Source organism: Cynocephalus volans, chromosome 4 (genome assembly GCF_027409185.1).
Source record: "Cynocephalus volans isolate mCynVol1 chromosome 4, mCynVol1.pri, whole genome shotgun sequence".
NCBI classification, from domain to species: Eukaryota; Metazoa; Chordata; class Mammalia; order Dermoptera; family Cynocephalidae; genus Cynocephalus; species Cynocephalus volans.
In genome coordinates, this window is record NC_084463.1 from 168,685,136 (window position 1) to 168,699,927 (window position 14,792).

The 14,792-nt window shown below is 60.6% G+C and overlaps 3 protein-coding genes across 4 annotated transcripts; 2 read left to right on the forward strand and 1 right to left on the reverse strand.

Moving 5' to 3' along the window:
• The first annotated feature begins 4,038 nt into the window (after positions 1-4,038).
• On the forward strand, positions 4,039-5,279 carry IFITM3 (interferon induced transmembrane protein 3). The gene is made up of 2 exons (XM_063094505.1): positions 4,039-4,368; positions 4,953-5,279. The coding sequence occupies exons 1-2, from the start codon at positions 4,132-4,134 to the stop codon at positions 5,097-5,099; spliced, it is 384 nt and encodes a 127-aa protein (XP_062950575.1). The 5' UTR covers positions 4,039-4,131; the 3' UTR covers positions 5,100-5,279.
• A 3,411-nt stretch (positions 5,280-8,690) lies between these two features.
• LOC134375744 (interferon-induced transmembrane protein 3-like) lies at positions 8,691-9,971 on the reverse strand. 2 transcript variants are annotated; one of them, XM_063094420.1, is made up of 2 exons: positions 9,608-9,971; positions 8,691-9,018 (listed from the first exon to the last, which is right to left on the reverse strand). In XM_063094420.1, the coding sequence occupies exons 1-2, from the start codon at positions 9,854-9,856 to the stop codon at positions 8,746-8,748; spliced, it is 522 nt and encodes a 173-aa protein (XP_062950490.1). In that variant the 5' UTR covers positions 9,857-9,971; the 3' UTR covers positions 8,691-8,745. The 2 variants fall into 2 exon arrangements, with proteins under 2 accessions (XP_062950490.1, XP_062950491.1); XM_063094421.1 differs by having other exon boundaries at positions 8,691-9,023; positions 9,608-9,969.
• A 3,179-nt stretch (positions 9,972-13,150) lies between these two features.
• IFITM5 (interferon induced transmembrane protein 5) lies at positions 13,151-14,206 on the forward strand. The gene is made up of 2 exons (XM_063092643.1): positions 13,151-13,342; positions 13,994-14,206. Exons 1-2 carry the CDS (start codon positions 13,151-13,153, stop codon positions 14,204-14,206), a joined length of 405 nt encoding a protein of 134 aa, XP_062948713.1.
• Positions 14,207-14,792: the final 586 nt, after the last annotated feature.

A 14,792-nucleotide genomic window follows, 5' to 3' on the forward strand; every position in this document is an offset into this window, starting at 1 on the left:
TGCACGTGTTCATGAAGGTGTTGCGACATGGCCTGGGGAGGGGCACTGCTGAGAGTCCCCAGCCTGGTCCGAGACTGAGCCCACCTCCCCCACCCCACCTGCTGTGCTGCCCTGAGGTCGCAGGGCATGGCCTCAGAACTTGCTGGTGTCTGGCCTCCTGCCGGGGGCACAGCTGGACCAGGGTCCTGGGCGGGGTCCCTCCTTCCCAGGGCCTGAGCCTGACCCACCCCACGCCCCCACTGCTGGGGTCTCCTCAGTGCGAGCACGAGGGGGCGGCCCGATCCGAAGGGAGTGCTGGGGTCGGGGAGGCGGGCGGGCCAGCGCGCCCCCTACCGGCGGCCGGGGTCGCCACGTGACCAGAGCCAGATGGGCGGGGGCGACGTGGGACCCGCGGAGACCGCCGTGAGCAGCAGGGCCTGGCCGGAGCTCGCAGCTCCTCCCGCCGGCCGTGCTGGGCGGGGATACGGAAGGCTGGAAAGCCCAGCCCCGGGGCTGCTCCGGGAAGGGTCCGCACACCCGTCCCGGGCTCGGGGGGGGGGGGGGGGGGGGGGGGGGAGAGCGCCAGCATCACGGACGACGACACCTGCGCGGGGCCTCCGCCCTCGGGACGGGCGCTGAGGGGCCTAAGGGACATGGGGGCAGCAGCGGTAGTGGGACACACCCAGGACCCCAGGAGCAAGGCGGTGACCTCCTGCTGCAACGTGCAAGGGGAGGAGGCCCGACAGCGGAGGGTCCTGCAGGACACCGTCCAGACGGCGTCCCTGGGAAACGCGACAGCCAGTACGGGAGCTCGTCAGCTTGCACCGGGCAGGCCGCGAGGGTGCGGGCGCAGGACTCGGCGAAACCTCCGGGAAACCACGGGCCTGGGCCCTGCAGACGAGCTGGTCTTTAGTCCCCGGCCTGAGAGCGCTGCCACAGGCCGCCCTGTCCGTGTGCACGTCACATCCCTCAGTCAGAGGCGCTCCTGGGCACCCACTTGGGCAGTGGGTCCAGACACGGCAGGCTCTGTTGGACACAGGACCCAGGTCAGGGTCTCCACAGCAGAGCTTCATGCTGGCTGCCTGTCCAGGTGGGCGCATGGGACCAAAGAATCAGTGGAATCCAGGCCCAAATCCCCTCACCTGGGGTCCCCCAGTCCCTGGACCCTCCCAGCAGGCATTTCCCACTTCCTGATGTATGTTTGGAACAGAAACAGGTGGTGGCTGGCAGAACTCTACACTGGGTCAGTGGCCTGCTGGGTAAGAGGCATTGTCATGTGGACAGCAGGTGGAGGTCCCTGTAATTGTTCCCCCGACCTGCCCTAAGTCAAGAAAGTCAAAAGCGATGTCTCAGGGCCAGCCCATGGCTCACTTGGGAGAGCGTGGTGCTGACAACACCAAGTCAAGGGTTAAGATCCCCTTACCAGTCATCTTAAAAAAAAAAAAGTCATGTCTCATCCTGGGGAAGTGACTGGGAAAAACAAACTTTTTTCTGTTATCTCGCAGCACAGCAATCAGCACAGAAGACTTGCACGACCAGATGTGGGGCATTTTCCACACCAGCGAGCAAGCAATGAACTTTGCATTGAATGTCACCAGGGCGTCCCCTAGTCCTCTAATTCAAATCTGTTCTCACACTGTCTACCTGGTGTAAGCGTCAGATCCCACAGGTTGAGGGCTCAGTCCCCAAGACCGCCATCATTCAGACACCAGTGGCAAATCCAGTCCCCGGAGCTTCTGACTGAACAGCTATAAGTCAGGGTGCCCATAACCTCCTCCTTAGGTTCGATCAATTAGGTGAGCGGCTCACAGAACTCAGGAAATACTAAAATTTACCCATTTACTGTAAAGGATATCACAAAGGACACAGATGAAGGGATGCGCAGGGTGGGTGTGGGGAGCGTCCACGGAGCGTCCACGCCCTCCCCAGAGAGCCACCCTCCAGGAACCTCCACATGTTCAGCGACCTGCGCTTCCTGAACCCTGTGTCTTGGGTTTTGATGGAAGCTTCATGGCGGAGGCACGACTGAAGCAGGGACTACTGAGTAGAAATGTGATTGGACAATAGAGCATGGCCTGATTCTAACAGATGGGGTGGGGAAGCCGAGTGAGGCCTGTCTGCAGCCTTCCTTCCTCCAAGGATTGGGGCAGGGCCCCTTCTGGAATGTGGGTCTTAGGACCATAAGTAGCTAAGGTCCATAAGAGAGTTTCCTGCATCATCGGCAAGAAAAAGGAGCAGGTGAGAGGAGGGCAGGAGAAGGTCAGGTTAGTATGAGCCAGGATAAAAACTAACATGTAAATATCACAGTGTCACAGAAGGGTAGCAGGACAAGTGCCACACTTGACACCTCTGGTGCAAAGGTGCTGGCCTTCATCCACACTTCCTTTAGTTCACCAGTCTGAGCAAGCAGAACAGATGGACCCTGGTGGGTGACAGTGGACTGCTGCAGACCAAGATAGTGGGAGCCCAACTTGTGGCTGTGAGAGTAGATCTAGCCAGCCTCAGGTCATGGAATGGGGACACTGAACTTGCATATGCAGTCTTCTCTATTCTGTCTGTAAAGAAGGACATGGGCCAGCAGTGACCTTGTGGCAGAACTGCCCACCATGAGCTGGGCTGTGTCACACACACCAAGTCAGAGCGTTGGCTGGGACCAGCAAGAATGCATTTTATGTGGATAAAAGTGGAACATCCCGGGTGGGTCAGGCCGCTTCTCCCACCGCTGCCACCCCACCGCTTCCCAGCACCACCTCTCTGCCGCGTGGGGCTGCAGGCACGTCCTCGTGGGACCCGATGCTGGAGGAGGAAGAAGTCAGCTGGCTCTCCGTGGGCCAGCTTGGGAGACGGAGCCAGTCGGACAGGGATGGGGCTGACTCAAACCCATTCAGGGGCAGCTTGAAGACCCTGGTGAGGGGCAACCTCCCCATGGGCAGAGCTGGACGCAGAGCCCGGCCGTCCTCTGTGTGTGGGGAGATTCAGCCGAGGATAGAAGGACGTGGAATCCTGGACATGGCGAAGTCCTCACAGCTCACCGGGACCAGCCAGAGAAAGAGAGGAACTGGGGACCCAGGGCCTGAGGATGGACACACACAGTGGGCCTCTAGTAGGAGACCTGAATATTTTACCTTCAGAATAAAACCTCTGTTCTGTGGCCTGCAAACTTCCTGATGCAACACATTCGATTGCAGGAATATTGTGAGTCGATTGTGAACACAGCCACTGTCAGCCACTGTAGAACTTAAACCTCCTAAACCATCAATCAAATAATTTACGTAAAACAAAAGTGATCACTACTCAGAACACATGACTGGGCTGGACAGTTGCCGCACTTAGCATGGGTGACTCCATTTTGATTTTCAGTCTAGTCTTTTGAGCTTAGTACAGAAACTTAGTTCAAAACTGCGGCCTCCAATGATTTCTACTGAACACAGTAAGCAGCCCTGCCACACCTGTGGGAAATGCCAGGGCACAGGATGGAGGTAGGAAGGGCGGGGGGCTCAAGGGTGCCAGCACTGTTACCCAATGTGCTCCCACGTGCCCTGGAATCGCCCTCGTCTCCCACCACAGCCTGCTCTTCAGTCAGCGAGCCCCAGCGTCCTGGTTCCTGGGCCTGCAAAGCTCCTCTGGGCCAGGCAACACGGGCTGCTGAGCCTCCAACCTGCAACCAGGAGACCCACGGAGGTTTAGGCCTCCCCAAACCCCTCCTGCAGCAGGGACTTCAGCTGCAGACAGGGCCATGGACGTAAGAAGTGAGGTGTGAGCTCGGGGGCACGTTTTCTGCGGCAGGGGCCCGTCACCCAGGCAGGGAGGTCCTGTAGCTGTCGCCTGCAGTGGGGAGATTCTGAGGCCCAAGAACCGTGTCCGGATCCCACCCCCATCCTGAATGAGGTGTGGGCTTCCGTTTCGACACGTCCTGTTTTGAGTGCCTGGGCAGGAAGCTCCTCCTTTGCTCTCCAGCCTGCCCCACTGCTGCAGGGTAACTTGATCCTAGAAACTTTGCTCCGCCCTCCTGAGTTCCCAGCCAGCACGCAATTTGCCAAATGCCAGGAAAAGGAAACTTCTGAGAAATCGAAACAACAGAGGACGGGGAGGATCCATTGAGCACTGACTGCCCCAGCATCTGGACGGGACATCTGGTTGGGTCTCGGCACCATGAACCACACTTCCCAAACCTTCTTCACTCGCGCCAACACCGGCCTCCCCCCAAACTACGAGATGCTCAAGGAGGAGCACGAAGTGGCCACACTGGGGACGGCTCCTGTGACATCCACCGTGATCAACATCCGCAGCGACACCTCCGTGCCCGACCATGTGGTCTGGTCCCTGTTCAACACGCTCTTCATGAACTGGTGCTGCCTGGGCTTTGTCGCGTTCGCCTACTCCGTGAAGGTGCATGGGGGTGGGGGGGATGCCCCAGGAAAGTGGCGTGAGCCTGCCAGCTCCACCTGTCCCCACGGCACCTGGTGTTGGGGAAGGGAGGGAAAGAAGAGGGCTCTGTGTGTGTGTTCCCGTGTGAATCTCTCTTGTTAGTGTGTGGCTTGGGGGACCCTTCCCAGTGTAGGTATGAGGATGCACTGGGGTGCTCGGGAATGGCTGCTGTCAACCTTAGTCCTCGTGACTCTGAAGAAATTCTCCACTAGAGCAAAATCAGAGAAATTTACATCCTTCACACTTCTGATTAAAACCCCCAAGGCTGGTACAGAAAGAACAAACAAAACTCTCTATAGGAGGGACTTTACCCCTATGGTAGGGTCATTGGCCAGTGCTGGGGCCAAGGCAGAGAGGGGAGGAGCCATGACCCTCCTGGCGACCTTGGGCGTCTGCAACAAAGGGGCGGGGGTGTGTGTGTGTGTGTGTGTGTCCCGAATCAGACTGAGGGCAGGTGGAGACTGAGCTGGGCACGTGGGAATCAGGGGGGACCTCGGCCTCGGCAGCTGGCCGCTCACGGCCCCCTCACCATGCGGTCTCCTCAGTCTAGGGACAGGAAGATCGTGGGCGACGTGACTGGGGCCCAGGCCTATGCCTCCACCGCCAGGTGCCTGAACATCTCCGCTCTCATCTTCAGCATCCTTACGATCGTGATAGTCATCGTCCTTTTTTTATCATTTTCTCAGATGTAATCTTCAGAGTATTTCACAGATAATACAGAATCTTGGAGGCCACCAGCGGTGCCCACGGTCTCCACCGTGCCCGGCTGGCCCTGCCCCCTGGGGCTGTGGCCCTGTCCCTGGGCTCCAGGCCTTCACACAGCGGCTTCTACTCACACACCTGTCTACAAGGAATTCAATAAAGTGCACGTGTTCATGAAGGTGTTGCGACGTGGCCTGGGTCCCCAGCCTGGTCCGAGACTGAGCCCACCTCCTCCATCCCACCTGCTGTGCTGCCCTGAGGTCGCAGGGTATGGCCTCAGAACTTGCTGGTGTCTGGCCTCCTGCCGGGGGCACAGCTGGACCAGGGTCCTGGGCGGGGTCCCTCCTTCCCAGGGCCTGAGCCTGACCCACCCCACGCCCCCACTGCTGGGGTCTCCTCAGTGCGAGCACGAGGGGGCGGCCCGATCCGAAGGGAGTGCTGGGGTCGGGGAGGCGGGCGGGCCAGCGCGCCCCCTACCGGCGGCCGGGGTCGCCACGTGACCAGAGCCAGATGGGCGGGGGCGACGTGGGACCCGCGGAGACCGCCGTGAGCAGCAGGGCCTGGCCGGAGCTCGCAGCTCCTCCCGCCGGCCGTGCTGGGCGGGGATACGGAAGGCTGGAAAGCCCAGCCCCGGGGCTGCTCCGGGAAGGGTCCGCACACCTGTCCCGGGCTCAGCGGGGAGAGCGCCAGCATCACGCACGACGACAGCTGCGCGGGGCCTCCGCCCTCGCGGAGCAGGGGCTCTGGTCAGGGATGGAGAAGCTGGGCTGGTGGACCTCGTGCAGCCGACGAAGCCCCGCCCGTTGAGATATGACACGTGAGCCCTGAGCCGTCGTTTGGGCGAGGGTGCTGGCCCGTCTGTAGGTCCTGGGTGCTGACGCCGGGCTCGCGAAGGAGCGCGAGCAGCAGCGCGGCCTCCGGAGTCCCCGGGGCTGCACAGCCCGCTGCGGGTTCCTAGGCGATCGGCCAAGGCGTCCCAGGACAACCTAAGGGGCGTGGCTATGAGAGGGGGCGGGGCCGGCGATGTGGGCGGGGCGGAGGGTGCTGTGGACAGAGGGAGGTGGGCGGGGCGGAGGGTGCTGTGGACGGGGAGGGGGCGGGGCTAGGAGAGGGGGTGTGGGCGGGGCGGAGGGTGCTGTGGACAGAGGGAGGTGGGCGGGGCGGAGGGTGCTGTGGACGGGGAGGGGGCGGGGCTAGGAGAGGGGGTGTGGGCGGGGCGGAGGGTGCTGTGGACAGAGGGAGGTGGGCGGGGCGGAGGGTGCTGTGGACGGGGAGGGGGCGGGGCTAGGAGAGGGGGTGTGGGCGGGGCGGAGGGTGCTGTGGACAGAGGGAGGTGGGCGGGGCGGAGGGTGCTGTGGACGGGGAGGGGGCGGGGCTAGGAGAGGGGGCGGTGGGCGGGGCGGAGGGTGCTGTGGACAGAGGGCGGTGGGCGGGGCCGGGCGGGCAGAGGCGGGAGCGACTTGCACCGGCCCTGAGGGCGGCCTGGCCTCTCCTGGCCGCGGTGTCCTTGGGTCCCCGTGCCCGTGGCCCGCAGGATTCCGGGGCTGTTGTCTTCCTCAGGGCAGAACAGGACTTCGTCGGAAAAGGCGACGACCAGGAACAGCCAAAATGTTCGCCGTCAGGAGACCGTTCCACAGACCGGCCTTGTCCGTGCGCGGGAGGACTACTCCCCTGAAGGGAAGTGGCCCCTGGGCCACCCCGGTGACGACGCACACAGGGACACCTCGAGCCCAGGAGGACAGACGCCAGCGCCCGCGCCGCACGGTCCCTTCGTGGACGCGCCGGGACAGGCTTGTCGACCTCCCAGAGGGGAGAGACGGAGCGGGAAGCCGCCCTGGGAGACTCCTCGTGGGGCTGGAGCTTTACCTGTCACGTCCGTGTTCACAGCCACGCGGACCAGGTTTGTCCACAGTCGTGTATGGAAATTTCAACTAAAAATCTGAAAATACTGTGGGTTGTCATATAAGCGCAGATGTAGGGACAGAGGATGAAATGACAGAAGGTGCTCATTGTGAACGCTGGATAAGGAGTAGAGGGGGACTCATCCGAGTAGTCTCAGTTTATTATTTTTGCCATAACGCACACAAACACACACACACGAAAGATAGTTGAGCTTAAAGAAGATTAAACTCCCAAACTAAGCAGATCTAATCTGCCAGGTAGGGTTGGTGGAAAAAACTGGTGTCCTGACACACAGAGGGGTAGACTGATGTTCTGGAATCCTGAAGCAGATACCCCCAAGCCCCTGTGCCGCAGAAGTGGCCTTCCTTCTTGTGAAGAGCCAGCTCTCACCCTCGCTTAACGTCCCTGCAGAGGCCTCCTCCACTAGCACATGAGGAACCACCTCACCCAGGACCTACCCTGCTGCCCCCTCAACCCCCAACCCTCACCCCTCATGCCCATGACACCAAACTAGGGTTGAGTCACAGCACACCAGAGGGGGAGATGGACAGAATCTAGCACTGTGATATCTATGGCTGTGGAACAACTACCCACAATACCTCGTACCTTGTTATCAAACGTCACACACTGTCACGACAGGGAGGGGTTACTGATCAATTAGCCGTGGAAGGAATCATCACTGTAGTTTATGCAGCGGGAGCTGCAGGACATAGCCAACTGACCAAAGAAAAGTGAGGCAGGATTAGGACAGAGATCACAAGCCACCTCCACGAGTACATAACCCCTATGCAAACACACGCCTGGAATTCTGTACTGAATCCCCCACCCCCCGACGGACAGCGGGAGGTGCTTCAGACTCCACCCAAGCCTTGATGAGCACAGCTGTCTCCAGAGGTCCCCACATCCCAACAGCCCCACACACCCTCAGGTCTGGTCCGAGCAGACGCCACCCGCCCATGCCCAGCATCTGCACCTGCCACCTCCCCCACCCCAGGACTCCCTTCAGATGAGGTCTCCCCCTCATGCTCACACTGGAGAGACTCCTAGCAGAGGGGGCGCCTTGTACGCATCCATCGCCCACCACGACTTTGCCCCGCCTGGAGCCTCCTGGAGTTAGGGAGCTGCCACGGGTAACGGGGGGTGGAAGATGGTAGAGGGGTGGGGTCGATCCGCACCTGGGGTCCCGGTGGACATGGACACGGCACCTCCAGCTCCTGCTGCAGCTGCCCAGCTGGGGGTGGGCATGACAGTCAGCCCATGGGGAACCCCAGAGGCCCACACCCGGAGGCCGGGACAGAACCCAGGCAAGGGGCTTGTATTCCAGGTCAGGGAGGGAGTTTCATCTCCACCTGGAGAGCAGAGACTTGAGGGGCTGGTGCTCAGAGCCCTGGGCTGGACCCCCTAAGTCAAGTTCCTCTCCCTTTCTTGGAGGCAGTGGGGGCGTGGGTTGGGGGTGTGCCGCACTCAGCCCCAGCGCATCTTGGGTCAGGCTCAGGCCCTGGGAAGGAGGGACCCCGCCCAGGACCCTGGTCCAGCAGGAGGCCAGACACCAGCAAGTTCTGAGGCCATGCCCTGCGACCTCGGAGCAGCACAGCAGGTGAGGTGGGGAAGGTGGGCTCAGTCTCGGACCAGGCTGGGGACTCTCAGCAGTGCCCCTCCCCAGGCCATGTCGCAACACCTTCATGAACATGTGCACTTTATTGAATTCCTTGTAGACAGGTATGTGAGTAGAAGCTACAGTATGAAAGCATGGAGCCCAGGGACAGGGCCACAGCCCCAGGGGGCAGGGCCAGTGGTGCATGGTGGAGACCATGGGCACCGCTGGTGGCCTCCAAGATTCTGTATTATCTGCGAAATGCTCCGAAGATTACATCTGAGAAAATGATGAAAAGGACGATGACTATCACGATCTTTATGATGCTGATGATGAGAGCGGAGATGTTCAGGCACCTGGCGGTGGAGGCATAGGCCTGGGCCCCAGTCACGTCGCCCACCATCTTCCTGTCCCTAGACTGGGAAGACCGCATGGTGAGGGGGCCGTGGAGCGGGTCAGGTGAGAGCCAGCTGCTGGGACCGAGGTCCCCCCTGGTTCCCACATGCCCTGCTCAGTCTCCACCTGCCCTCAGCCTGATCCGGGACCCCCCCCCTTTGTTACAGACTCTCAGGGTCACCAGGAGGGTCAGGACTCTGCCCCCTTCTGCTTTGGCCGCTCACCCCACCATGTGGGCAAAGTCCCCTGTGAGTACTTTTTGCACTTTCTGAGAGCCTGGGGCACCTTGATCTGCAGTGTGAAGGGCATAGTTTCTGGAATTGGGCCGTAGGGAGAAGACTTCCTCTGGGCTGGGGTTGGGAGGACACGTCTGACCCCGTCCATCCCCATGCAGCCTCATGCTGTATCCGCACTGGGAAGGTTCCTCAGGCCAGGCACACACACAGGTTACATACACAGACGTATAGACGACAGTGAGACACACGCAAACTCCCTCCCGCCACACACACACACACAGGCCCCCACCTCACCCCAGGTGCTGTGGGGACAGGCGGAACTGGCAGGCTCACGCCACTTTCCTGGGGCGTCCCTCCCACCCGCACGCACCTTCACGGAGTAGGCGAACGCGATAAAGCCCAGGCAGCACCAGTTCATGAAGAGCGTGTTGAACAGGGACCAGACCACATGGTCGGGCACGGAGGTGTCGCTGCGGATGTTGATCACGGTGGATGTCACAGGAGCCGAGCTCTGGGGCGTCCCCAGCACAGCTACCTCGTGCTCCTCCTTGAGCATCTCGTAGTTTTCGGAGAGGCCGGTGTTGGCGCGAGTGAAGAAGGTTTGGGAAGTGTGGTTCATGGTGCCGAGACCCAACCAGACGTCCCGTCCAGATGCTGGGGCAGTCAGTGCTCAATGGATCCTCCCCGTCCTCTGTTGTTTCGATTTCTCAGAAGTTTCCTTTTCCTGGCATTTGGCAAATTGCGTGCTGGCTGGGAACTCAGGAGGGCGGAGCAAAGTTTCTAGGATCAAGTTACCCTGCAGCAGTGGGGCAGGCTGGAGAGCAAAGGAGGAGCTTCCTGCCCAGGCACTCAAAACAGGACGTGTCGAAACGGAAGCCCACACTTCATTCAGGGTGGGGGTGGGACCCGGACACGGTTCTTGGGCCTCAGAGTCTCCCCACTGCAGGCTTGGGCCTCAGAGTCTCCCCACTGCAGGCGACAGCTACAGGACCTCCCTGCCTGGGTGACGGGCCCCTGCCGCAGAAAACGTGCCCCCGAGCTCACACCTCACTTCTTACGTCCATGGCCCTGTCTGCAGCTGAAGTCCCTGCTGCAGGAGGGGTTTGGGGAGGCCTAAACCTCCGTGGGTCTCCTGGTTGCAGGTTGGAGGCTCAGCAGCCCGTGTTGCCTGGCCCAGAGGAGCTTTGTAGGCCCAGGAACCAGGACGCTGGGGCTCGCTGACTGAAGAGCAGGCTGTGGTGGGAGACGAGGGCGATTCCAGGGCACGTGGGAGCACGTTGGGTCACAGTGCTGCACCCTTGAGCCCCCCGCCCTTCCTACCTCCATCCTGTGCCCTGGCATTTCCCACAGGTGTGGCAGGGCTGCTTACTGTGTTCAGTAGAAATCATTGGAGGCCGCAGTTTTGAACTAAGTTTCTGTACTAAGCTCAAAAGACTAGACTGAAAATCAAAATGGAGTCACCCATGCTAAGTGCGGCAACTGTCCAGCCCAGTCATGTGTTCTGAGTAGTGATCACTTTTGTTTTACGTAAATTATTTGATTGATGGTTTAGGAGGTTTAAGTTCTACAGTGGCTGACAGTGGCTGTGTTCACAATCGACTCACAATATTCCTGCAATCGAATGTGTTGCATCAGGAAGTTTGCAGGCCACAGAACAGAGGTTTTATTCTGAAGGTAAAATATTCAGGTCTCCTACTAGAGGCCCACTGTGTGTGTCCATCCTCAGGCCCTGGGTCCCCAGTTCCTCTCTTTCTCTGGCTGGTCCCGGTGAGCTGTGAGGACTTCGCCATGTCCAGGATTCCACGTCCTTCTATCCTCGGCTGAGTCTCCCCACACACAGAGGACGGCCGGGCTCTGCGTCCAGCTCTGCCCATGGGGAGGTTGCCCCTCACCAGGGTCTTCAAGCTGCCCCTGAATGGGTTTGAGTCAGCCCCATCCCTGTCCGACTGGCTCCGTCTCCCAAGCTGGCCCACGGAGAGCCAGCTGACTTCTTCCTCCTCCAGCATCGGGTCCCACGAGGACGTGCCTGCAGCCCCACGCGGCAGAGAGGTGGTGCTGGGAAGCGGTGGGGTGGCAGCGGTGGGAGAAGCGGCCTGACCCACCCGGGATGTTCCACTTTTATCCACATAAAATGCATTCTTGCTGGTCCCACCCAACGCTCTGACTTGGTGTGTGTGACACAGCCCAGCTCATGGTGGGCAGTTCTACCACAAGGTCACTGCTGGCCCATGTCCGTCTTTACAGACAGAATAGAGAAGACTGCCCTGCAGACGCGAGCTGGTCTCCAGACTGGATCCGGTGAGAGCGCGGTTGCGGAGCCGCAGGACGGGTGACGCGGCCACAGGCTGTCCTGTCCATGTGCCCGTCACATCTCTCAGTCAGAGGCACTCCTGACCACTCACTTGGGCAGTGGGTCCAGACACGGCAGGCTCTGTTGGACACAGGGGCCAGGTTAGGGTCTCCACAGCAGAGCTTCATGCTGGCCGCCCATCCAGTTAGGCACATGGGACGAAGGAATCAGTGGGGTCCAGGCCCAAATCCCCTTGCCTTGGGTTCCCCAGTCCCTGGACCCTCCCAGCAGGCATTTCCCACTTCCTGATGTATGTTTGGAACAGCAACAGGTGGTGGCTGGCAGAACCCCACAGTGGGTCAGTGGCCTGCCGGGTAAGAGGCATTGTCGTGTGGACGGCAGGTGGAGGTCCCTGTAAGTGCTCTGCACAACTTGCCCCAAGTTAAGACAGTAAGTCAAAAGCAATGTCTCATTCTGGGGAGGATAGCAGAAGTGCCACCCTCAGATCCTGCTGGGTGCAGAGGTGCTTGCCCCTGTCCACGCTTCTTTTAGTTCACTAGTCTGGTCTGCAGGACAGATGGACGCTGGCGGGTGACTGTGGACTGCTGGAGACCAAGCTAGTTGGAGCTCAGATTGAGGCTGTGAGAGTAGATCTAGCCAGCCTCAGGTCCATGGCACGTGGGCACTGAGCTGGTGCACGCAGGGTTTTCTGTGTGTACAATACATGCACTTTCACACCCGCCTCACTTCTGGGAGACTGGATATGCAGGGCTCTCAGCTTTCAGCTGTCATCAGGGTCGCTGAAGGTCATACCTTCTTCCACATCACATCCTGCTTTCAATGCCTGATCAGTCGTGGTGTACAGGCCTGGCTCTGCTCTGGACATCTTCAATGGGCCGTCCCAATTCCACAGTCATGCATGGTTGGCTCAGCTCCCTCTTGCTGTTTTCCCCTCTTTCCACTGGGTTTTATCCCAAGAGCCTCCCTAAAGTACGTCCCCCACACACATCTCCTTGTATTCTGCCTTCCGGAAACATGGACAGGGCAACTGCACAGGGCTTTATTGGTCTTTGCAATGACTGGCTTTCTGTCGGAGTGAGGTGGGAGCCCCTGTGGCGTTCTGAGCACAGGCGGGATGGGACCTGCCTTGTTTAACAGGCTCACTCTGGCTGCAGTGCTGGGAACAGACTGGTGGCCCAGGCACAGAAGCGGAGGGCTCTAGAGTAGGGGAGCGCCACTGGTCTCTGGTGGTTGCAGAGGGGATGGTGAGGTTCACGTGCACCAGAGGTGGGGCCAGCAGGACTTGAGGGAGGGGCTCTAGTTAAAGGTCTGCAGCCACTGTCCCTGCGCCCCAGCAACCTTCTCTGGGGCGGGATGACTGGGACAGAAGGGAGCTCTGGTGGGTGGTCTGTGGCCTCTGAGCACTACCCACAGCAGCCTTTGATGGGGGGCTCTCTGGGCTGGGGGCGGGGCCGCACCGTTTGGTGGCTCCAGCCTGTAATTTGGGTTATATTTAGCCAGTGGCGCTGGGCTGGTCCCAGAGGGCGGCCGGGGCTATAAGCGGCCGCGGGTGCCCACCCTCGAAGTGAGAGTCTGAGCGAGGAAGAGACAGCGCTGGAACCCATGGACACGTCGTACCCCCGTGAGGACCCCCGGGCCCCGACGCCCCACAAGGCCGACAGCGCCGGCCACACGGCCCTGACGCTGGGGGCGCCGCGACCCCCGCCTCGGGACCACTTGATCTGGTCGGTCTTCAGCACCCTCTACCTGAACCTGTGCTGCCTCGGCTTCCTGGCGCTGGCCTACTCCATCAAGGTGGGCGGCGGGGCTGCATGGGCTGCTGTCAAGGTGGCGTGGGGAGGGCATTCCACAGGGGGCTGCCGGTGAAGGGGCCACCCCACTGGCATGGCCTGAAAGGGGCTCCTCACCAGGGTGGGGGCCAGAAAGGCTTGTCCAGCTTGTCCATCGCGGTGGCGGTGCTGTTCACAAAACAGGAGGTCTGTTCTTAAGGGAAGGTTTAGTCCGTCCAAAAGAGCACGGAGCCCATGGGGTTTATCTGCCCATCGAGTGGGGGCTTTTCACCTGCTGTGGGCTGCTATGCACAGAGCCCTTTGGCTCCAGCTCCTGGGTGGGGGTGGGGGCCTCAGCACCACAGAGGGACCACGTAGGTGGGTGCTGGCCTGGGATGGGCACTGGGTCCATAGCAGGGGCAGGAGGAGTCAGGGGCCCCACCCAGCCCCCATTTGGACCGGGGTCTCTTATGACCCAGGGCTCCACGGAGGGCTGAGGCACGTGTCAAGTTGCGGGCAGGGAAAGGAGTGGCTGAGCTCGGGGGAGTGTCCCCTCGGGTCATACCCCTCCATCCAAATCTTGGGTCCAGCATGGGCCCTCCAGTTTCCCCAGGTGGGGGGCAAGGCCCCCAGGCCTGAGGACATGTAGATATCTGGCCCTGCGGCCACTCCGCAGGCCCGAGACCAGAAGGTGGCTGGGGATCTGGAGGCGGCCCGGCGTTTGGGCTCCAGAGCCAAGTGCTACAACATCCTGGCTGTGATGTGGACACTAGTGCCACCCCTGCTGCTCCTGGGGCTGGTGGTGACTGGCGCCCTGCACCTGTCCCGGCTGGCCAAGGACTCTGCAGCTTTCTTCAGCACCAAGTTCGATGACACAGACTATGACTGACAGGCTGGGTTCTGACCCTGTCCTCACCAGGGGACCCGGACCCCAGGACACTGACAACAGGGTGCTGACCCTGGGGCTCAACATTGACCCTCTAGGGTCTTCATCCCCACCTCATCCTGACCCTGGGGCCTCCTAGCCCCAACCTGAGCACCTAATGCTGATCCATTCAAATCCCAGGGGCCTTGCCCTAACCTTGAGGGTCCCCAGCCTCTAACTCCTGTCCCCACCTGACCCTCCCCCCCCCACTCAAACAGGCTCAGCCTCAGTTTTGCAATTAAAGGTGCCTGTTTCCAGAAAGTGCCTTGTGGGCCTCATTCCTGGCTGGGGTGGGAGAGGGAGCTGCCCTCGGGACCATGGAAGCCACATCCCCCTGGAACGGTGGGTGCCTCCCCAACAGCTCAGCAGCCCCGTTCCGTTTGCCTGGCCGTGCCCCAACTGCCCCTTTGCTTAGCCAAGGGGAGGCCTGCGGCTTCTGGGGCGGAGGCGCCTGAGTATTTTAGAATGAAGTTTGGGAACTCAGGCCTTTGATCTCTGCTGCCCTGTGGTTTAGTGGCCTGCGTTCCGTAACGTGTGGGTGTGTCTGCTG